This window comes from Chlorocebus sabaeus, chromosome 14 (genome assembly GCF_047675955.1).
Source record: "Chlorocebus sabaeus isolate Y175 chromosome 14, mChlSab1.0.hap1, whole genome shotgun sequence".
In the NCBI taxonomy this organism is placed as follows: domain Eukaryota; kingdom Metazoa; phylum Chordata; class Mammalia; order Primates; family Cercopithecidae; genus Chlorocebus; species Chlorocebus sabaeus.
Window position 1 is genome coordinate 91,945,889 of NC_132917.1, and position 22,754 is coordinate 91,968,642.

Consider the following 22,754-nt stretch of genomic DNA (forward strand, 5'->3'; position numbering starts at 1 on the left):
TCCATAGACACTGTGCACCTCTACCTTCATAGTCCATGAGCCGCAGCAGTCCACTTTGTCACCATCCAAGTCATGTGGCAGCCCATAGGCCCCACTGTGTGCTACCTTCCCTCATCTTATGGCACCCCCAGTGTCACCACTGGTGTTTTGGGGCTGACAGAAAGAGAAGGGGAAGGTGACATCCATCACCTCTGGCTCAGAGAGGAAACCAGGTTTCTCAATGTTTCTCAATGGAAGGTTACTCAACGTTTCCCTCTAGAGCTCTCTCTGTACCAGCTTCTGGGGGTTTCTGGCCTCTGTTCCCTGGCTGAGGCCAGTCCCAGAGTTGTAGACATTAGGACTGGAAGGATCATCTGCTTCTGTCAAGCCAGATGAAGAAACTGAGGCACAGACAGGCATCGTCACAGAGTGGGCAGAACCTAGGCCTCCTAATTCTCAGCACCCCCTGTTTCCTCTCCAGAAACTACAGCCTGCAGGCTGCGTCTGTTGGCCTCTGTCCCTTCCCCTTTCCTTCTGCAGCGGTGAGGACAGCTTTTAGAGTGGATAATCTCCTTTGCCATGGTGCCTGCTGTCGACAGGTGTGGAAACAACAGATGCACGGTTTTGTCACAGATTTTGCTCCTGTGTGTCACTCAAAAAGGTGGTTCCTCTTCATTTGTTCTTACCTGTTATGATCCCCAGGATGGCCAGGCCCTCCTTCTGGCCCCCACCTTGAAGACTCTGCAACTCACACACACAGTCTCTCTCTCTCTCTCTCTCTCTCTCTCTCTCTCTCTCTCTCACACACACACACACACACACACATATGCACACACACACACACACACAAAAAAAAACAGTCACACACACATACACACACACTCTCTCTCTCTCTCAATGTACCCTAATTCAGGCTAAAGCCCACCCTTTACAAATGCCCCCTCCATGAGCTAGTCAAGCCCATCAGGTTGTATCTTAGTTAAGATCTCAGAAGCAAAGAATCCCAGCGTTCAAAAGAAACTTAGAGGTCATTTAGTTCAACTGTCTGGGTGAGGGAGGCGTCTTTATGTGACTTCATTATATTCAAGATTCCCTGGTTCCTCTAGCCTCTCAGTCTCTGCAGTCACCCCAATTACATCTGTTGTTTCCTTCCTGTTCCCCCTTCTCTCCCTCTTCACTACCCACCCCTACTCTCATGGTTTCCTGCCCTCAGCAGGGGTTCTTCTCACCCCCCTCTATTTCCCTCCTTACCCATCTCTGGGTGATTTTTAAATCACTGCCCACTAAACTCACATTTATAGCATTATAACTTTGAGCTGTAGAACCTAATAGTACTTTATGTCCTTTACTATCCATCCCCATCCCCAACATACACACATACTCACACATGCACACACCCACTCATTCATACACACATTCACACAGACACCCACATACACACCTCCACAGATATTCCACGGAGCTATTTGTGGACAGAATGGAAGGAGACAGTGCATGTAAATGGGTTGAAAAGCTTTAAGGTTCTATAACATGTCAGGGACTATTAACTTGTAAGTTTCTCAAGGGCAAGAACTGTCTTCTACTCAGAAACCATCTCTCCACATACACGCAGCCTGGAATATTATTATACACAGAGTGGGTGCTCATTGAATTGAAATCTAATGTACTGAAAATTGCTTTAATATCAACCCATTAAAAAAAAAAAAGCATTAATAGCCACAGGCCTCTGACCTCAGGGGGAGTTGAGGGTTTAGCGCAGTAACTTGTACAGTCGCTAAGCATCTAAACGCATGTTTGGCAGGTGCTGCCATACCTGCCTTGTCTGTTTCCCTCCCCAAATGCAGAGACCCTGGACCTTCCTTCTGCAGCCCAGAGGGCCCTTCCACAGCCCTGGTGTGTGATGCCAGGAGTCTGCAAGTGTCTAGGAAGCTCAGTGGGAAGGATCTGGGAAGAATGACCTCTAGTAAACCTGCAGGGAGCACTGGGAAGCTCCATTTGCCACCCCTGACTAGAAGTTCATGTTTAATCAATTAATTATTGCTTTCAATAAGTGTTTGTTGACATCCACAGAGTAGATATAAACTCTAGGCTATCAACAGAGGAGATTTTTAAAAATACAGATTCAGGGATGCTATGCCAAAAGATTCTGACTGAACTGACCTGAGGCGGGAAGTTTCTGGACTCTCCAGGTGATTCCAGTGTGCAGTTGGGAGGAGGAAAGCACTACTATACCCACTGCAAAGCATGCCCGCATGGTCAGATAAAAGCTGCACCTCCCCTCAAGGAGCCAGGCATCTGGAGGAAACACTTGACAACGAGATTCAAAGAGAGGACAGGGGCTGGGGAGGTCGGGGGGAGGATGGAGAAGGTTCTGGAAGGTTGTTCCTGGTTGGCTTCTCTCCCTGGGCTCCTGAAGGCCAGAGTGCAGGGTGTGGAGTAGCCATACCCAAGGTCGCATCCACAGAGGGGGAGCGTCACTCCTGCACGAAGGAAAGGAAGGGAGTCCCCTGCTTGGGAAATAGTGCCCGGTCTTAAAGGGAGAAAGTGGCCCATCTGCTGTTACTTTATAACCCTTATATTGCTAATATAATTTATGGGATCTTAGACAGCTTGAAGAGACCTTCAGAAATCTCTGAGACAGCACCAAAGGCGACCCTACCCAGGGAACCCTTGGACTTGGTGACCTTTGGGCTCAGAGCAGGCAAGTGTGTCCCACTTGCCTCAAGCTCTCTGGCCCCTGTGCTCCCAAGGCCTCTAGCCTGGCTCCAGGAAAAGGCAGGGCCTCATGTCAAGCAGTACTTTTCTTAAGGAGCTTAGAGGTCTATTGACATTTGAAGCAGCTCCATCCCTAGAAATCCACACACTGAAGCCCGTCCTGGGAGGGAGGTGACAGGGTTAATCTAAGGGCTGGGGGAGGCGGAGAAAGGCCTTGAAACCACACAGTGAAGCCAACCAGATTAATAGAGGAAGAGAGAGGGGGGTAGACCATTAGGAAGACAAAGAGAAAATCATGCTGGAGCAATAGAAAGGGAAATCTAATATCAACTAGGGAAAAATAAATGGAGATTAGGGCAAACAAATTAGCTTTAATGGGTTCAATGCTAATACAAGAATAACAGCGGAGCTGCGAATGCCTTTGAGGGGAAGATGGGATAAAGAACCTGAGCAGTCATGCAAGCAATAAAGATTATGCAGGGAAGGGGGATGGCCAAAAGAGCCAGCGGGGAGGGAGAGAGAAGACTACAGGCAGATGGGTAGGGGATCAGTGGCATTGGAGGAGTCTGCCATCTTTGACAGGATAAGACTGGGACAGAGAGCTGGTAAGAACTGGGGAGGCAGCAAGCAGGAGGGAAATAAAAGAAAGCAAGGAAACTGGGAGACACTGAGGGCAGGGATGCAAACCCAGAGCGGGAAAGACTGCGAAGAAAGGAGGGAGCAATGGATGTAAACAAAGAGAATGGAGGACAACCAGCCACTGCGCAAGAGTGGAGGGAAATAAAGAAATTAGGTGCCCTCTCTGACTGGAGAAAATTTAAAGAGGAAAAATTAGGCCCCAAGATAATGAAAAGCTAGAGAGGATTTGGAAGTGAGTTTTGGAAAGCATCCATACTTGGTAGGTGACGGAAGGGCGTTCTTAGGGAGAGGTTCTTAGGGAGAGGTCTGGCTAGTCTTGGAATACAGTGCTGCTGCCAGGGGTGGCACTGGAGGTGGGTGGGCAAAAGTAAGCAGTGCAGAGCATTCACTATGGCATCTGAGCGCTCTCCGCTTGAATCTCAGTCATGCCACTTTGTAAGGGTGGAGCCTTAAACCTGTTACATGCCATCTCTGCTCCTCAACTTCTCATTTGTAAAATGGGGATAATGTACTTCATTCTTCAAAGGGTTGTTGTAAGAATTAATTGAAAAGATACATGTAAAATACTCAGTTTGGCCCCAAAATAAACACCTCCCATTATACTAACTATAATTATTATTCTTAGGCATTGACTAATGCGGAAGAGGGGCTGGGTACTAAAGATAGCCCTTCATCCCTCCTTCCCTCCCTTTCCTCTTCTTTTAGGTCCAACATTGGTGAAATACGAGCCTAGTTTGATTCTCTCCCAGATAGAGTCTAATCCAAAGGAAGCCTCTTTATCCATCCTCTATCTCCCTCCCCTGTCCCTCCCCAGCTCCCTCTCCCTACTGGGGATGAAAGAATAGTGCTAAGCCCTCCACCACAGCCACCCTCTGGGCTGATCTAAGGCAGAAGCATCTAGGGAAGCCAAATTTTATATTCTATTGGAAGACCCTCTTATATCTGCCTGAGCTTCAGAGTGTAGTAGACAAGGAGCTGGAGTTGGTCCTCATGGCCTCACATCTTAGGGTCCTCCTGGGCTGCATTAAAGAGCATAGACACCCCACCAGGGAAACAAAGCCCCAAAGACCAGCACACAGCAACAACAAGAAGCCAGGAGTCAATCAGTAACAGCCTAGTCATGGGCGCCAGAAGGGGAAAGAAGGAGCTGGGATTATTTCCTGCCCCCCCCCACCGGGCATCCCAGAACCCTGCCCTTTTATCATTACTAAGGATTTTGGAAGAGTTAGAAGAGAAATCAATCCAGGCAAGAAGAGGGGCAGATAGTGGTTGGGGAGCTTTGCCATTTGCTAATAAATAAGTTAATTAACTTGAAATCATTACAAAAAGAATCTTCCCATAAAACCATAACCTCCAAGAGGGCAGAGACCCATCTGTCTTCATCCCCCTATGTCCCCAGAACCTGGAGCAGTGTCTGCTATGGAAATGGTGGGTCTCGGTGGTGAGGGTAATGGCTAACATTTGTGGAGGGTCTACCGAAGCCCAGGTCCTGTGTCAGGTGCTACACGTGCACCATGTTATTTAGATCACTGGGCACACCTAGAAGGAAAGACAGAAAGAAGTGACAGAAATTCGTGCCAAAGTCATAAGTTAGTCAGAGGTGAAGCAGGGGTTTCTGACTCTCTCCTCCATATAGCTTCAAGGAATGGAAATAAATGAATACATGAGCCTCACCCACTCATTAGGGCAAGTGGACAGATTTGAAAGCTACCTCTCAGTTTGGGTGTTGTTATGTATATTCTATATATATTATATATATTCCATATATATTATATAGGAATATATATATTTCATATATATTATATATATTCTATATGTATTTTATATATATGTACGTGCACACACACACGAGGGACTGATAAATGGGCCACCTGGCAAGTAGTAGAAGTTTAAAGGATAGTGGAAGGACTTTCTTCTTGTTGTTGTATGTGGCTTTTGTCGGCCAATACCTCAGTAGCAGTAGCTGAATCAGATTCCAGCTCTCAGCTCTCCCAGAGCCAGTCGCACATGACCCCCGGGAACAGCTGCAATGTGCCAGCCCTTCGGAGATCCAAGTACCAGCTCCACAGGCCCTTCCTCTAAGCATGTATTCTGATAACTCCAGTTTCTTCCTTTTGCTTCCTCCAGCCCAAGGGGCAGTTGCTGCTTCCTGTAGCTACTATCTCTGGGTTATTTCAGTGCTTCCTTTGTGCTCTTACAGCCCTCCAACACCAGACAACAATTCCCCATATTAAAGCCCCTTTGTTGAAATACCTACGAAGGTTTCTGTCCTCTGATCAAGCCCTGGCTGATACCAGAAGAGATCTGAGGAAACCAGATTGACTGGATTGACTGGATTGATCATGTCCTTGGCCTTGAACACAGTACTGAGCTCCTTGGCAATGAGAACTGGTGACCACTTTTTTTTTTTTTTTTTCTGATTGAGCCCTGGCAGGCATAAGCATGCAGCATGGCCCACACAGTCCTGAGTCAGAAACTTTTCATGGTATCTCCGAGTCTGGAATGCCTGAGTTCTAAGGAGGAGTAGCATTTGCTGCTAACCCTCTGCCTCCCTAACTTGAGCTGTCTCTGGTGGTTTTTTCCCTTGATGGATGTTAAAATCTTCCCAACAAAGCCATCAACCCAGTGAGGGAGGAGTCTGTGTAGATCACCTCCCATTATTCTCCATAGAGTCTCTATGGCCAAGGCTAGAAGAAAAAGACTTCTTGGCTCAGAATCCGAAGACTAGAGTCAGTGATAGTTTCTTTAGTGGTGTAAAATGGCAAGAGTAGCATTAATCTCACAGAGGACTCCTGCAGAACACACTGCCACATTCAACCATAAAGCTGTTCTCAACAGTGTGAGCCTGGCAAGTGCTCACACGTTTATTGTTGACATTGAAGGTCTGATATGTAAGCCAACAGGAAGACCTCTGCATTCATATCCTGACTCCTTCAGAAGAAGGGCAAACCTCTCTCTCTCTTTTTTTTTTTTTTTTTTTTTTTTTGGACTGTGGAATCTGGACCATCCTCTTTAAGTAACTCATTTCTATGAGTATATGTGTCTGTGGAAAACAGAATTCTGTTTAAGGCAAAGAAGGTGTGGGCTTCACTAAACTTGTTGTGTATCTTCCTCTCTCCTTCCCTTCCTCCCTCCCTCTATCCCTCTCTTCCTCCTTCCCTCTTTTTTTCCTTCCTTCCTTCCTTCCTCCCTTACTCCCTTCCTCCCTTCCTTCCTTCCTCCCTCCCTCCCTTCCTTCCTTCCTCTATCTCTCTCTTCCTCCTTCCCTCTTTTTTTCCTTCCTTCCTTCCTCCCTTACTCCCTTCCTCCCTTCCTTCCTTCCTGCCTCCCTCCCTTCCTTCCTTCCTCCCCTCTTTCCTTTCTTCTTTCCTTTCAATAACCAACAGGCACTTATATTCTGCTTAATGAGATTATGTCCTGGCTTACTGAAAAGAAAGGACCAAAGAGAGCAGGCAGGGAAAGCCAGGGAAGACTTACTGTAGGAGGGAGCTTCCTGAACTGACTCCTAAGGCATGAATGGAAATCAATCAGGAGAAGGTGAGGACGGGCACTCCAGGGAGGACACAGTCAAGGACCCAGGAGAGGATTCAGATGTGGCAAAAGAATGGCAAACAATTCTGTGTTGTTAGGGCATCAGGTTCAATGCTCACACAGGTAAGAAATGAGGCTTGAACACTAAGGTAGGGTCAGGTAGTAGTGGGCATTGACTTCAAGATTTAGTAGCTTGGACTTTGCCATGAAGAAAATGATGCCATGTCTTGCAAGGATTCTTAAATATGGGAGTGATATGGCCAGACTAGGGTTTAGATGTGTTGCTCCCCAGCTGGGTAGCAAAGGTTCACCTGAGCAAGGTTGGATGTGGAGACCAATGAGTCCAGGTGAGTAGTTAACTCCTACTCACCTTCCACGCAGGTTACATGTCATTTACAGACATCTTCCTAATCAGCTTGAACTCATTTTCTCTTGCACCCCCACCCCATTATTTTTTAACACTGCACCTTGTTGTGTTCTTCTTAGCACTTATTCCAAGTAGTAATTACACATTTATTTCTTTATTTACTTTTTAAATATACCCATCTTCAGCCTACCTATCCCTAGCCTGGAAGCTCCACGAAGGTAGAAATCAATTCTGTGTAGTCAGTTCTGTTAAAATGCTTGCTACGTGGTAGGCATAAAAAATATATGTAGAATGGATAAATGAATGAGCAAATGAATGCTGGGGACAGGCAGGGAGATATTGGTTAGGTAAATATTTAGGAGGTAAAAAGTGGTCTTGTGAATATTTCACATGTGGAGAATGGAAAAAGATAAAGGTGATTAGTTGATTCATGTGACATAAGTCTATTGAATACCTAATATAATTTAATAATGCCCAAAATGAAAGAAGCCTTGCCTTCATGGAGCTTTCAATCTGGTGAGAGATGACAGTTATGATTCATACATATACAGTTATGGTTATGCAAAAAATGTAAAATAAAAATTTGGACCTAAAGATGCAATTAAATTTATCTATGATACCTCCCCATTCTCCACAAAATTACTCCCTTGACTATGAGACATATTCTTCCTCTCATTTTCAACCAGATTCCAAACAGGAGTTATATTTGATGCTACATTTCTATGACTGCCATTCAAGAAAGGTAAAACATGTTATGAGAATACCCAAACAAAAGCCTGCACCTACTGTGTAAGATAAAGCAAAGCCACCGAGGAAGTGACTCAGTGTTGAAATATAAAGGATGAGCAGGAATTAACTAGACAAGACAGGGAGACAAGAGCTCCAGGAGGAGGGAACAGCACGTGCAAGTGCCCCAAGGCTGGGGACACAGTTTCTTCCAAGGTCGTGCAGAAGACCGATGACAGTGCAGCACAGAGAGTGTGGTGGCAGGTGGCAGGAGGCTGAGTAGAAGGGGCAGGCCGTGAGCTTGCATGACAGCTGGTGGTGTTACCAACCAAGAAAACACTAGAGGAAGAGCCCCCTTATCACCTAAGAGGAAATCTCCAATAGAAATTGAAAACAAAAGTTGGGAGAAAGACCTGACTGGGGTTACCTGGGATGCCCATGATGCCATCAGGAGATGGGTAGTAGGTATGACAATGAGAGTGTGTGGGATCACCAAGGATGGCCATGAAGGGGGAGAGAAACACTGAGAACTGAGAGAAGCCTGAAGGGAGAAAACATACATCATGGAGCAAATGAGGGAAGAGAACCCCATTAAAGCAAAGAGAAAGCCTAGACTGAAGGTATAAGGAATCAGGAGATGGGATTGTCACTAAAATCTCTTCAAGAGGTAACACATGGCACCCTCCAACCACTCACTGTCCATCCATGGCCACTCATCACCAAGCACATGCTAAGCAGCAGGCACAGAGCAGGCTGAGCACGGAATGTGAAGGGAGGAATGGACCGCAAGTATGGCTGCTTTTTGAGAAATTTAGTTGAAAACAATAGGAAAGAAGAGTATCATGGTCAAGGGAAGAATTTTTTTGTTTAATTTATTTTGAGGTCAGGGGCTGGAGAGGCAATATAAGATTATTTTAATTCCATTTGTAGGTTTAGGGGAAGGACCTGGTAGAAAAGAAGAGGTAAGTAACGCTTTCAAATGGGAGGATAATTGATGGAGTAGGATACCAGAACAGGTAGAAGGGCAAGAGATCAATGAGAAACACAAGCCACAGCTTTGCCTAGCTGTTGTCTTTCTGTTCCAGTTTCCCTTAGGAAGACAACTGTAAGGCACAGAGATAACCGAGGGTCGTGCAGCAAGTTGAGGGTAACAGCAGATGCAGGATGCTGCTTTCCAGCATGCCAACCCCTTTTACCCAGTCCAAGGGTCTCATGTGTCCAGGTAACCCATAACCTCATGTATGCTGGCGTGATCTGGTGTGCAGACTTTGGACACTGGGATTCCATGGTCCTGGGACACTTTCTTCAGGAGCAGTTGGAGGCACAGGCCCTGGCCTTTACTCCAGAAAGGCACCAAGTCAAGAGGATTAGCTGGGAGGTGGCACCTGGAGATCACAGACCTGCAAATGAGCAGCGGGGGAAGGGAAAAACACCAAGCTGAGAATGCCAGGGACTGATTCGTATGGACAAGCCCTTTCCTTTGTAGAAGGGGAATAGGCCTGGCATGATTTGAAGGGCACCCAAAAAGGCCGCTGCACCTCTCACCATAGCCCTGCCAAGGCTCAACCACTACCTTGACGCTCTATGTGTCAAAAAGCCCCAGGTAGTTAAAAGGACATTTTTGCAGAACACCACATTGAGCCATTGCTACTTTAGGAATGGGCAGAGTCACAACAGATAAAGCAAAAGGATAAAGGGGAAAGTACTGAAGCATGGGGTTTGGGGGTCCCATCATGCAGCTTCGTGGGAATCCATGCAACAACCATAGCCAATGTAAACCATTTTTCTACCACTTGTATATACGAAAACACTAATTACAGTAGACAAAGACAGGGCCTCTGCCTTTGAACTCATAAAGAAACCCAAATAGAGAAAGCTACTGTTCAGCACAGTCAGTGCTATCATAGGAATTTGTGCAAAGGACTATAGGGACATGGGGAAAGGATTTCCACATCTTAAGGGTTTGGATATTGGTGCATGTAACAAGAATTTTGGTCAATGACTGTCTCTTTTCTTTCTGCCATCCCAACTACTCGGAGCTCTATAAAGGATGAAGAAATTACCAACAAAGTCCTAAGACCTCCCTGAATGGTCACTTTTCAAAAGGATATGTTTCTGGACAGCAAGCTTCACCTAGAACTTTGCTGAGCTCCAATCCCTTTACTGTAAGATAAGTCCTCTCTGACCACAGGAAAGCTTGCATTTCCTGTCTGAGTACCTTCCACTCAGGAACCTGCTTGCATCCGGCCAGGAGGTCTTGTCTTCCTCCTCCATACCCACCCCACCTCCCCACTCACAATCTTTCAGACATAAAAAGAGTCTTTGCTTATGAGGCTTCAAACCTCCTCCTGGGTCACACCTTCCCCCCTCACCCCACTTCCCGCCCAACCAGGAGGCTCCTACTCATTTTTGGTTTCCGGCCTCAAAGCCCACCCCATCTGCAGCAGCATGAAAAGGTGGTCAGCACAGTGGGCACCAATCGTCCCCCCACCCCAGTGCAGGAAGGAAGACTGCACCCACCTCTGGGCATTTGGTGGTGACTCACCCAGAAGAGTCCACTCCCCCACACCGGACACAGGAAAGACAAAAGCCTCTCCATTACAGGGACTCAGCTCAAAACCTCAAACCATAGGGGCCATCTCCATCTGCAGCCAGCAGGCTCTTTCCAGATTCTCTTTCCTGCCTGTTCTACAGCCACACTAAATGTCTTTCAATTTCTTGAAGGCACCAAGACTTTACACATGGATTTTCTTCCCCCTGAGGAAAATTCTTTGCCTAGTTACCTCCTAGATACTCTTCCTTGCAGCTTCCCTCTAACCACTTATGGGCTCCGCAAGCACCTGGACTCATATCCTTCAAGAAAGGTCACCATTAACATGGTGATTCCTAATGTATCTTATCATATCCCCCAGAAGATTCGAAGTTCCTTGAAGGCCAGAATTCTTGTCTTGTTCAAGGTTGTATTCCCAGTGCTTTGTACCTGAGTCATGATAGGCACTTGGTCAATGTCTTGAGTTGCAAAGAAATGAAAACCATAATATACAAACTATCATTATTATTCTTAGAAGAATGTCGGAGGAATATGAAGAGTTATTCTCTTATGTTTAATTTACCAGCCATCACCTGGACTAAACCAGTGGTTTTCAAAGTGTGTCCCTGGCCTAGCAGCATTAATACCATGTGGAAACTTCTTAGAAACATAAATTCTTAGTTCAATCCCAGACCTACTGATTCAGAAACTTAGGGCATTGTGCTCAGTAGTCTGTATTTTAATAAGCCTCACTGCCAAGTGATTCTGATGCACACTGAAGTTTGAGAAAACACTTCCTATATCCTAGTCCCAAGCTTGGGTCATAACATTCAACCATGGGAATATACAAATTAGAAAAACATTACATTTATAGCAAGATTTGTTTATCTAAATAAATACTTCTCCATCCTGATCCCCCTATCTTCTTCATCTTTTTTTTTTTTTTTTTTTTTTTTTGAGATGGAGTCTTGCTCTGTCGCCCAGGCTGGAGTGCAGTGGCACGATCTCGGCTTACTGCAAGCTCCACCTTGTGGGTTCACCCCATTTTCCTGCCTCAGCCTCTGGAGTAGCTGGGACTACAGGTGCCTGCCACCACACCCAGCTAATTTTTTTGTATTTTTAGTAGAGACAGGGTTTCACTGTGTTAGCCAGGATGGTCTCGATCTCCTGACCTCGTGATCTGCCCACCTCAGCCTCCCAAAGTGCTGAGATTACAGGCGTGAGCCACCATGCCCAGCCCCCCATCTTCTTATAGGAGTTTAAGTCAGCAGCAGGCATAAGTTTTGTTAAGCTCCATTCGATAGATAAAAACACTAAGGTTGAAAAAATAAAACCCCCTTGCTCGAATGATAAGACTAAAACAGGCAGTGTCAAGGAAGGGATCAGGCCCAAGACTCTTTCCACAGTAACACAAAGTCATTCAGAAGGCAGTCAAATAAAACAAGCACCAGAGAATTCAGTTTAGGGGCCAGAAATGTGAATGCATCTTTCCCAGCACTACAATGCTTGCTGATAATGGTAAATAACCTCTCAGGGTTTGGGTTTCTAAGGATGTGAGTCAGTCCTTCATAATAATTAAGGGCAATGGCCCACACAGCTTACAGTGTCATTTTTTTTTTAAGGCACAATACCCAATTCATGCCACCCTAAAATGGAATTTGTTTAAACCTGCTTCACATTTGTAGAGGTGAAGAACCCTCACCTCTAAGAAACCTCACTTCCAGATATAGAGGTCCCAGCACAAACACCTAAGTTTAAGTGGATACAGCAGGGAAAGTTCTGGAAAATAAGGACAAAGCTGGACTCTTGTCTGTATTTGGGTGGCTGTCTGGCGCCCCCTTGTGTTCAGTGCCTGGACCCAAAAGAGCCGGAAGGCAACAATGACGCAGTGAGGGCAAACGGCTGCAGCAATTCATAAATGGCACTCTGGCCAGTGAAGACCAGAGGAATGGGCTTAGGACTGGGCAAAGGCCACTCTGCCCACCATCTGGGCTCTCCTAAAGGCCCTCCAAGCACTCTTCCAGCCCCAGTGGAGAAGCAGTCACTAGGAAGGCTTGCCTGGATGGGCACAGGTGGAAGCTCTACCCAAGCTCCCCCGTTGTCTCCACCAGGAAGATGGATCATTGCATCTTTCTTGCTGGGTGTTTGGCCAGAGGGCTTTTCCTCCTGACTTACTGCCCAGGGTAGAGGCTTAGAGCACCCCCACCCTCCTTTTTTTTGAGATGGAGTTTCGCTCTTTTTGCCCAGGCTGGAGTGAAATGATGCGATCTCGGCTCACCGCAACCTCCACCTCGGGGTTCAAGCCATTCTACTGCCTCAGCCTCCGAGTAGCTGGGATTACAGGCGTGTATCACCATGCCCAGCTAGTTTTTATTAGTAGCAGTAGTAGTAGTAGTAGTAGTAGTAGTAGTAGTAGTAGTAGTATTTCTATTTTCAGTAGATGGGATTTCACCATGTTGGTTAGGCTGGTCTCGAACCCCCAACCTCAGGTGATCCACCTGCCTCAGCCTCCCAAAGTGCTGGGATTACAGACGTCAGCCACCATGCCCAGCCCCCACCTCCTTTATTAGAGGGAAATTCAGTGTTCTGCTGAAGACAGCTTGGGCCCCTGAGGAGACATTGCAAGGCAGTTCTGAATGTGCTAAGTCAGTGGGTGATAATGGGCACTGTGTGCCCAGCAAAGGCACTTCCCACCCTCGGCCATAAATAGTCTTTAACTAGTTCACACAGAAGCCTGGGGTTGGCTCTTCCTTCTCACCTGTCTGCTCCCTGACTCCTACACCCCAGGGCTCTACCCTCCCAGTCATATCACCAAATCCTGCCCCTGTTGTGAAAAGACCATGGCATGTTCAGCACAAAATAGCAATGCCAATGACAAGCATCCAGGTGTAGCTCTAGCCCCAGAACAGGGCTCCCCTCAAGGAGCAGCCCTGACCTGAACCTTAAATTCTGGTTGGATCCCAGCTCCCCCTCATATAAGCTGAGTTAAACAAGACATATAAATCAGATCACTACAACTCTCTGAGCCCCGGTCTCCTCATGAGAAAAATAGAAATCTCGGCCCTGAAATTAGCCCAAAATGGTTCTAGGGACTATAGAGTTGAATATGTTGGAAAATCTAACAGACAAGTATCCTCTTGCTTCTGAGTCTTTGCACATTCTGTTCCCACTGCCTGGAACAGTTTTCTCCCCTCTCTTCCTCACTTGGCTAGTACCTGTTTATCTTCAGTCTCAGCTTAGACCTCCTCAGGAACCCTTCTGTGTTTCCTTGAGCCAAGTCAAGTTCCCCTCCAGTGGTTCCCATAACTCTCTGCATGTCACCAGTCCCAAAAGTGGTCACAAAATATGTTAACTGGTTGTTTGCTGGTCTGGGACCTCACTGTAATAAACCCCATGAGGGAAGAATAGGGATCATGTCTGCCTTATTCACCTTGGCATCGTCAGGGACCTGTATAGTGCCTGGTACATAGTTGGCACTCAATTCACATGGATTTGACTGGATAGATGGGCTCAGAATGAAACAAAGGCTGGGGCCAGAGAGCAGAGGCCAAGTCAGGAAAGCAGCTAAGGGAATGTGTACACATATCCATCCATGACATGGACAGATTCCCACAGTGGCCTGTAGCCCCCATGTCCACCCTGGAACCCAGTGCTATCTATGCCTGTGAGGACCCTGCAGCAGGTCCCTGGTGCTCTGGCCTGTTAGAGAAAGAAGGAACCTTGGGGGTCATTTAGGCCAGAAGGCCACAGATAGGACTCAGGCCTTCTCTGCCCAAGCTCTACCAGAGAAGTTCTGCTTTTATTCTTTTGTATTTGTTTTTCTCAGTGGGGTAGTATTTTAAAATCTGGTTCCATGAGGAGAAAGAGAAAGGTGAAAATCACCTGTGCCCTCATTTTACAAAAGGAAAAGAGACTCTGAGAAGAGAAGGGGTTTTTCTCAAGGTCAAACGGCTCAGTATTGGCATGGGAAGACCCCACATCCTCAACTCCTTACATGCTTTTCAGAGGGAGGGAAGAAAATAGGGGATTGTGATTTGGAGTGAAGGGCTGAGTCTGCCCAGAGAGTTCCCAAGCCCAAGGTGCTCCTGTGACATCATCCCATCATGGGGGATGAGCATCACATACCATTTGTGCCAGCATCCTGGGAGAAAGAACTGCAGAGGGGCCCACAGGGCCTGGCCGTGGGATTTCGTGGTCACAGTCAAACACACACACACACACACACCCCTGCACTCATAGCTAATCCCCACCCAAACTCCTGCCTGGCCCTGACAACTGTCCCTGGGAATATTGTCTCCTTAGGCCATGGAGGGCTGAACCAGCTGGGAGGGGCCTTTGTGAACGGCAGACCCCTGCCGGAAGTGGTCCGCCAGCGCATTGTAGACCTGGCCCACCAGGGTGTGAGGCCCTGTGACATCTCTCGCCAGCTCCGTGTCAGCCATGGCTGCGTCAGCAAGATCCTCGGCAGGTAAGCACGAAATTCACCGTGGGCTGCCTTCTCTGCAGGGCTTGACTTCCCCAGCTCATCTCAGGGCAGCTGGAGAACTCCCCTCCTGGGGAATGGGGATTGGCTCCCAATGTCCAGCTTTGGTCCTGAGACCTGAACAGTTCTGGTGGTCCTTCTGGGCCTCCACCCAGCCACCATGTTTCTACTGTTTTCTGCCCTTCCTTCTTTCTTTGTCCATTTATCCTTTTACTTTCTCCCTCTCCCTTCTTCTCTTTTGCTCTATGTCTCATTTGCTATAGGCTTCTCTTCTTCTAAGGCAGGAGAATCTTCCCCAAAGGTCTTCCTCCTACCGAGACCTAGGGAAATTGGGCCACTAGGGAGGGGGTACACAGTCAGATGAGCTCCCAAGGTCTAACCCCTAAAAGAGGGACATCTGAGTTTATGCTTCTCAAACCATAATTCCCCAAGACCCCAGATCAGCGCTTCGTAGCCCTGGCAGCACATTAGAGTCACCTGAGGAAGGCTGATTCTAAAAATAGCAATACTGTTTATGCCCCAGCCCAGACCAATTAAATCAGAACTTAAAGGAAATAGGCCCAAATTTTGGTTTATAACTCCCCAACCCATCTGCCCCCAGCAAGAGACTCTAATTCTCTGCAGCCAGGGTTGAGAACCACTGAACCAAAGGTTCAGGAGAGACCAGGAGCAGCAAAGGCCTGCTTCTGAGCTGCCACAGTCACAGATTCCAGTCTGCAAAGCCAGTTCCATTAAAAACGCCTCTGTGCTGAGCTTCCAGTCAGCTCTGTGTGCATGTGCCTGTCCCCCTGCTCTGACCCTTAGGTGGATTTAGGAGGAGCCCTGGACAAGGCAAAGGGACCTGGACTGTTCTTTGAACCGTGAAAACCCTGGCTCCCTTCCTGAAGTAGTTAGGGAAAGGCATGATCCTTTGCTGGGCTTGGGAGAGGGGGTTCCTGTGATGGGCTGTGGTGTCCCAGAGGAGATGAGTCCCGGATGGAAGCAACAGATGAATGGAGTTTCAAAGAGCCAGATTCTTTTTCATGCAGATGAGAGCAGACAGTTTCTACCACAAGAGGAGGAGGATATGCTGACATAGGCCGTTGATCTGCCAAAGCAACTAGTTGGAGGATAAAGGGAGGGGAAGGGTGGAGGCCCCAGAAGAGGAGGCTCAGCTTAACAAGCTGGTCCTGGCTGGGGATCCAAGCAAGGTCAGGATTCCAGAGTCCATGAGGAGAAGCTTCAACTCGAACCTGCTAAAACCTGATAGAAAACTAGCGACCAGGGGTGAGGGATATGCCTCAGGCTTGGACAGGGCAGGGAGCAAAGGTGAACCAGCAAGACAGAGCAGAGGGTCCAGTGACCTCAGCTAGCTTTCTAAGTGGCCGAAGAAAATAGTCATTGGCTGGGCATGGTGGCTGATGCCCGTAATCTCAGCACTTTGGGAGGCCAAAGGCGGGTGTTTCACTTGAGGTCAGGAGTTCAAGACCAGCCAGGCCAACTCAGTGAAACCCGTCTCTACTAAAAATACAAAAATTAGCCGGGTGTGGTGGCAGGCGCTTGTAATCCCAGCTACTCGGGAAGCTAAGGCAGGAGAATCGCTTGAACCCAGGAGGCAGAGTTTGAAGTGAGCCAAGATTGTCCCATGCACTCCAGCCTGGGTGACAGAGTGAGACCCTGTCTCAAAAAAAAAAAAAAAAAAAAAGTCATGCTTTTGCCAAGAGAAGCTGGATAGAGCAAACTGCTGTGCCCCTGTCATTCACACATCAGGCACACCAAGATTTCCTTTCTTATAAGGGAAATCTTTTGTGTCCCATATGATGGCTGTTGCAGGTGCTAGGACACAAGAGACTGGTCAGAGGGAAGAGAGAGAGAGAAGCCAAGGTGAGGCCTTTAGCGGAGGGTGCTGGGTTGGCAGTAGCATGAACCTACCCATGCGAGGGAAACAGATAGTTCCATGCATATCAAGTGTTTGAGGACAGCCCTGGGGGCACGTTTCACTCTCATACCCCTCCCCAGAGGCCTTAGAGAGGAGGGAGGCTTTGGCTAAGTCACTGTCTAAAGACCCCACCTGCTTATTGGGTAATTCTTTGGGATTCTCTATTGGAGTAGGTACTACGAGACTGGCAGCATCCGTCCTGGAGTGATAGGGGGCTCCAAGCCCAAGGTGGCCACCCCCAAGGTGGTGGAGAAGATTGGGGACTACAAACGCCAGAACCCTACCATGTTTGCCTGGGAGATCCGAGACCGGCTCCTGGCTGAGGGCGTCTGTGACAATGACACTGTGCCCAGTGTCAGTTCCATTAATAGGTAAGAGAGAAAGCAGCCTCTGGCATCAGGCTGGGGCCCCTGGGCTTTGGGGAAATCAGGAAAGAAACAAGAAGGAACTGGCTTGGGTGGAGCAGAGGCCGGGAAGGGGCCTGATGCTGAAGAATCAGGCAGGGAGCACACCTGGCTCCAGGCAGATACCATACCTCCCTGCCTCCTCCCTTGCCCCATCCTATGGGGCACCCTCCCCCTGGCCCCAAGCCATAGTGTGCTATCTACAGTTTCCTTCCTCAAACACCACATCCTCTTTCATTCAATAAAAGAATATTCATGAGTTGATCCTTTTCTAAGCCACCAGACCCCTAACCTGGCCCACATTCAAGCATTCACTCATTTTTTTAGTCCCTCAGTGATTCACTCACTGCCTCAATCAATCATTTACTTACTCGCTTGTTCATTAATTCATTCGCACATAATTCACTCATTCATCTTGTGCTAGGCCCTGGGGACACACAAAACCCATCTTTGCGGAGCTTACAGTTTAATGAGAACACAGATATTAATCAGCTACCTACAAAAAATATTGTAAAAATACAGCTGTAAGTCCTGCTAAGAAAAGGAACATAAGGATATGCAAGCTAGCATAGGATTATTTGGTTTATGAAGGTCATGAGTCTTCCCCTGAGTATGAAAAAATAAGAGAACTAGGTGAAAAGAGTTTAAACAGCTATGCAAAGGCCCTGTGGCTAATAGGATCAAAAGAAAACCAGCAGATAGGCCAGGTGCAGTGGCTCATGTCTGTAATCCCAGCACTTTGGGAGGCCAAGGCAGGTGGATCACCTGAGGTCAGGTGTTTGAGACCAATCTGGCCAACATGGTGAAACTCCATCTCTTCTAAAAATGCAAAAATTAACTGGGTGTGGTGGTGGGTGCCTGTAATCCCAGCTACTTGGGAGGCTGAGACAGGATAATCGCTTGAACCTGGGAGGCAGAGGTTGCAGTGAGCTGAGATCATGCCACTGCACTCCAGCCTGGGTGACAACAGTGAGACTCCATCTCAAATGAAGAAGAAAGAAGAAAGAAGAAGAAAGAAGAAGAAAGAAGAAGAAGAAGAAGACGAAGAAGAAGAAGAAGAAGAAGAAGAAGAAGAAGAAGAAGAAGAAGAAGAAGAAGAAGAAGAAGAAGAAGAAGAAGCAGCAGCAGAAGGAGGAGGAGGAGGAGGAGGAGGAAGAAGAAGAAGAAAGAAGAAGAAGAAGAAGAAGAAGAAGAAGAAGAATAAGAAGAAGAAGAAGAAGAAGAAGAAGAAGAAGAAGAAGAAGAAGAAGAAGACAGAAAGAAAAGAAAACCAGTAGATAGAGAGCAGGGGAGCATAAGATAGGCTGAAGTTGAAGATGTCAGCAGAGGTGGCCTTTCAGAGGCTGGGAGCTGTGTTATACCTTCTTGCGTTTGGTCATAAAGCAATGGGAAACTGTTGGCAGATTTTAAGCAGGTGGTCAACTTGCATTTCAGAAAGTCCACTGTGGCAGCAGTAGGGAGAATCACTTAGAAAGGATCAAGAGGGGATGGGCGTGGGCCAGTGAGTGATCGTGGAACAGTGGTGATGACATGCACTAAGGTGCTGATGGAGAGAAGAAGAGAGGGGTCAACATTGGCAAGGTTCACAAGGTCAAAACACAGAACTCGATGATGGGTTTGATAGGAAAGAGAGGGAAGCAGATGTTAAGCCCAATCTCTGTTTTGGCCTTGAGCGACTGATGGTACCAATCATGAAATATGGACAACTGGGGAGGACTAGGCGTGCAGAGTAGGGTCATGGACTTTACTGTGAACAGTCAAGTTTCAAGTGCCTTTGAGATACCCAAAGGGGTGTCAAAAAGGCAACTGGGTCTGGGGCAGCCATGAGTTCTCTTTCCTCCTCTTCTCTCTCATGGCCTTTCTTCTCTTCATCACAGAATCATCCGGACCAAAGTGCAGCAACCATTCAACCTCCCTATGGACAGCTGCGTGGCCACCAAGTCCCTGAGCCCCGGACACACGCTGAGTGAGTGCTGAGAGACCTGGATGCACACACATCCTTCAGTGTACCCACATATACACAGAGGCACACACAGACACACCTACACAGACACAGCTGTGCACAGTACTATTCACAAACCCATGTGGGGACTGAGCTGTGCCACTACGACAAAGTCTGGCCTGTTCCCAGGGCAGATTCACTGAACTATGGAGAGGTGCAAACATTTGAGACAGCTCTGACTCCAAGAATCCCTCCCACCAGCAGGCGCCCTGGAGGAAGGACCTGAGCCCCTTCGGGGCTCAATCCATGGCTCAGCTTGCTGCCTCCTCCACAGTGTCAGCAGGGGCTGTGAGGGCTGTCACTCCCGCACCCTGACCCTCTCCCCGTACCCTCCGCAGTCACCCTGGAGTCACCCCAGGCCTGTGAGGGGTGTCACTCCCACCCCTGACTCTCTCCCTCTCCCCACTGCAGTCCTCAGCTCAGCTGTAACTCCCCCAGAGTCACCCAGGACTGTGAGGGGTGTCCCACCCCTGACCCTCTCCCTCTCCCCCGCTGCAGTCCCCAGCTCAGCTGTAACTCCTCCGGAGTCACCCCAGTCGGATTCCCTGGGCTCCACCTACTCCATCAATGGGCTCCTGGGCATCGCTCAGCCTGGCAGCGACAAGAGGAAAATGGATGACAGTGAGTGCTGGGACAGGAGGGCAGCGGGGTGCACGAGGGCAGTTTGCTCAGGCTTTGATGGGGACAGAAGCCCTTCCACTTATGACATGGGACTCTGTAGGAGCTCGGCATGTGACTGTCACATGTCCTGTCTGTCAGTTGGCCAAGGCTCCTGGGCCCAGGTGGCTGGCCCTTTTTCTCCCTCCACAGTGAGTCGGCTTGGAGTCAGTCCTCTACTTTGGCCTAGGGCATGAGTAGATACGTCCCCTAAAAGCTTTCTTCCTGCCTGGGGGGAACCAGGTGATCAGGATAGCTGCCGGCTGAGCATCGACTCACAGAGCAGCAGCAGCGGACCCCGAAAGCACCTTCGCACGGATGCCTTCAGCCAGCACCACCTCGAGCCGCTCGAGTGCCCATTTGAGCGGCAGCACTACCCGGAGGCCTATGCCTCCCCCAGCCACACCAAAGGCGAGCAGGTGAGAAGCTGGGCCCTGGGAGGTGAGCAGGGTGGGCAGGGGCCAGAGCAAGGTGTGCTCTCCAAATGTGCCTGCGCTCCACCACCAAAGCAGCTGGAAGTTGCATCAATGGGCTCAGGGCACCTGCCTCGTGCAACTCCAAGCCTGACACATGCTTTATCTTACCAGATGCCCTGGCATCTTCCTCTCTTTCTAACCCTCCTGGCTTACTTAACCCAAAACCTTTGAGCCTGGGCCTTTCTGGGATGGCAGCACAACCTGATGATGCCATCCCTTGCCATCAGCATCTTCCCCAGACCGCGAGGTCGGGTTCCACAACTCTGAAGCAGTAGCACAAAGCCTTCACATAATGACCTCAGCCACCACTTCCTAGCCCCGCCTTTGGCCACTCATCCTGCACACCCCATGCTCTTGCATTACTCATGGCCCCAAGCACGCCACCCTCGCTCACATCTCTCTGCCCTTGCACACCGTGTGCCCTCCACACAGAATGCCTTTCCTCCCACTTCTCTGCATGGAAAAATACCACTAGCCTTCATGACTCGGCTCAAACATCACCCTCTCCATGAGTCCTCCCCTGCCTCTCCGACATCAATCATCTCTCCTGCCTCTTGTCCTTCTGCATGTCCCACATGCCACTCTCAGTAGCTTCTCACAGTGTAGCTTAATAATGTGGCAGACAGAGAGGTACAAAGACATGCAGACTCCTTAAGGACAGAGAAGCCTCATGAAACATGAAACATCGTTTTTATTCCCAGCACCTACCATAGTGCCCCCCTTATAATAGATAGTAATGGTATAGTGAATGAATGAACGAATGAATGAGTTGAGAAATTCAGAATAATACATCACAAGCTACAGGGAATTTTTCTTGCTAGTGCTCAGGACAGGTGAAATGAATCATAACGGGTTGGCATCTATGACAAGCTGACAGAGATGTGAGAGGTCCCACCCTGAGGCCAACAAAGACTCTGCAGCTCTGGCAGAACCACCGAGCTCTCAGTCCCTAGTCATCACATCTTTTTCCCTTAACCCCACCAAGTCAACCAGATGACGAGTGTCTTCAGGGTGGTGTCTGTTGCCCCTCTTTGCCCATGCCGTCATTTGCTGTAGGAGTGAGGCAAGCCCATATGCCTTTAAGAACTGAGTAGGACAATGGAGATGATGCCAATAATCAGCCCAACCACTTCCAGTGACCGTCTGGGCTGCTGGTCCCGTGCCAGCACTCGCAGCTGGGCAGGCAATCTGCATCAGCAATTTTATCAGCTTTGACTGTGGCAACCACGAGGGTGCAGAGAAAGCTGGCCGTCAGCAGCCATGGGGAGAGGGCCTGGGTGCTCACCTACCAGTCAGCACATAGCTCCAGGAAGGAAAGGGGGTTGCAATGGGGAGCCTGCAGGAAGCTCGCTCTGTGAGAACAGGCCTGCAAAACTCAGTGTGCAGGCACCAGCCACCCAGTGAAAGTAAAGAAACCCTTCTGATAAGACTCTGGACACCCACTGAGTCCCAGAGCCATTTCCTGACTCCATCCCTAAGCCCCCCAAAGGACCCTGCTTGACTACAGAGCACCCCCATGTCATGCTGGCATATGAACAGGGGGGATCCTGGAATGAGAAAGTCTTTGAGCTTGCAGAGACCTCCGTGACCACCTCATCCAGTTTCTCCATTTGTGTGGAGATAATCCAAGGTCAAGCAAGACAAGGAGAGCTCGGGCAGCCAGAAGGTTTTGGAGCTCAGGCCTGCCCATCCTCATTTCATTCAGACTGGTCCACTGTCACCTGCTTCAGATATGGTGCCTCTACGTAAATACGTATTTGAAGACTGAAAAAAAAAAGCATTTGAATACCATTGAACTTCTCCAACCACTCATCTTTCAGATGAGGAGACTGAGGTCCAGCAGTGTCTATAAATTATTCATTACCTCCTCAGTCAATCATTACTCACCCAGTCATTCACCTGGAGGGTGGTGAAGGGCAGGGAGAACCAGCCAGTGCAAGGGCCCCTCATGTCCTGCCTGGCCTTTGCTTTTCCCACCTCTGGTAACTGACTGTGCTGCCAAAGTAACACTCCGTGCTCTCTCACTTGGGCATAGGAAGGCCCGCTGGCTTGGGGAGCCAAGAATGAAGCACAAGTACTCATACCTGACCTTAGGACAGGTTGTAACACAGCCATCTTTTCTGTAAAATCAACAAGTGGGGGACCAGGCACGGTGGCCCACACCTGTAGTCCCAGTACTTTGGGAGGCTGAGGTGAACGGGTCACCTGAGGTCAGGAGTTTGAGACCAGCCTGGCCAACATGGCAATATCCCATATCTACTAAAAATACAAAAATTAGCCAGAACTGGTGGCATGCACCTGCAATCCTAGCTACTCAGGAGGCTGAG

General features: G+C 48.5%; 1 protein-coding gene across 4 annotated transcripts in view; it reads left to right on the top strand.

Annotated features, from left to right (window-relative positions):
- The window catches only part of PAX8 (paired box 8), a 61,186-nt gene that overhangs the window by 17,330 nt on the left and 21,102 nt on the right, over window positions 1–22,754 (top strand). For 2 of the 4 annotated variants that reach the window (XM_037994289.2, XM_073023149.1), the window contains exons 3-7: window positions 14,790–14,955; window positions 17,059–17,259; window positions 19,170–19,258; window positions 19,793–19,915; window positions 20,195–20,370. In XM_037994289.2, coding sequence (XP_037850217.1) covers window positions 14,790–14,955; window positions 17,059–17,259; window positions 19,170–19,258; window positions 19,793–19,915; window positions 20,195–20,370 — 755 coding nt within the window. The remainder of the gene's footprint in view (window positions 1–14,789; window positions 14,956–17,058; window positions 17,260–19,169; window positions 19,259–19,792; window positions 19,916–20,194; window positions 20,371–22,754) is intronic. The other 2 variants (XM_073023150.1, XM_008008447.3) reach the window with 1 other exon arrangement.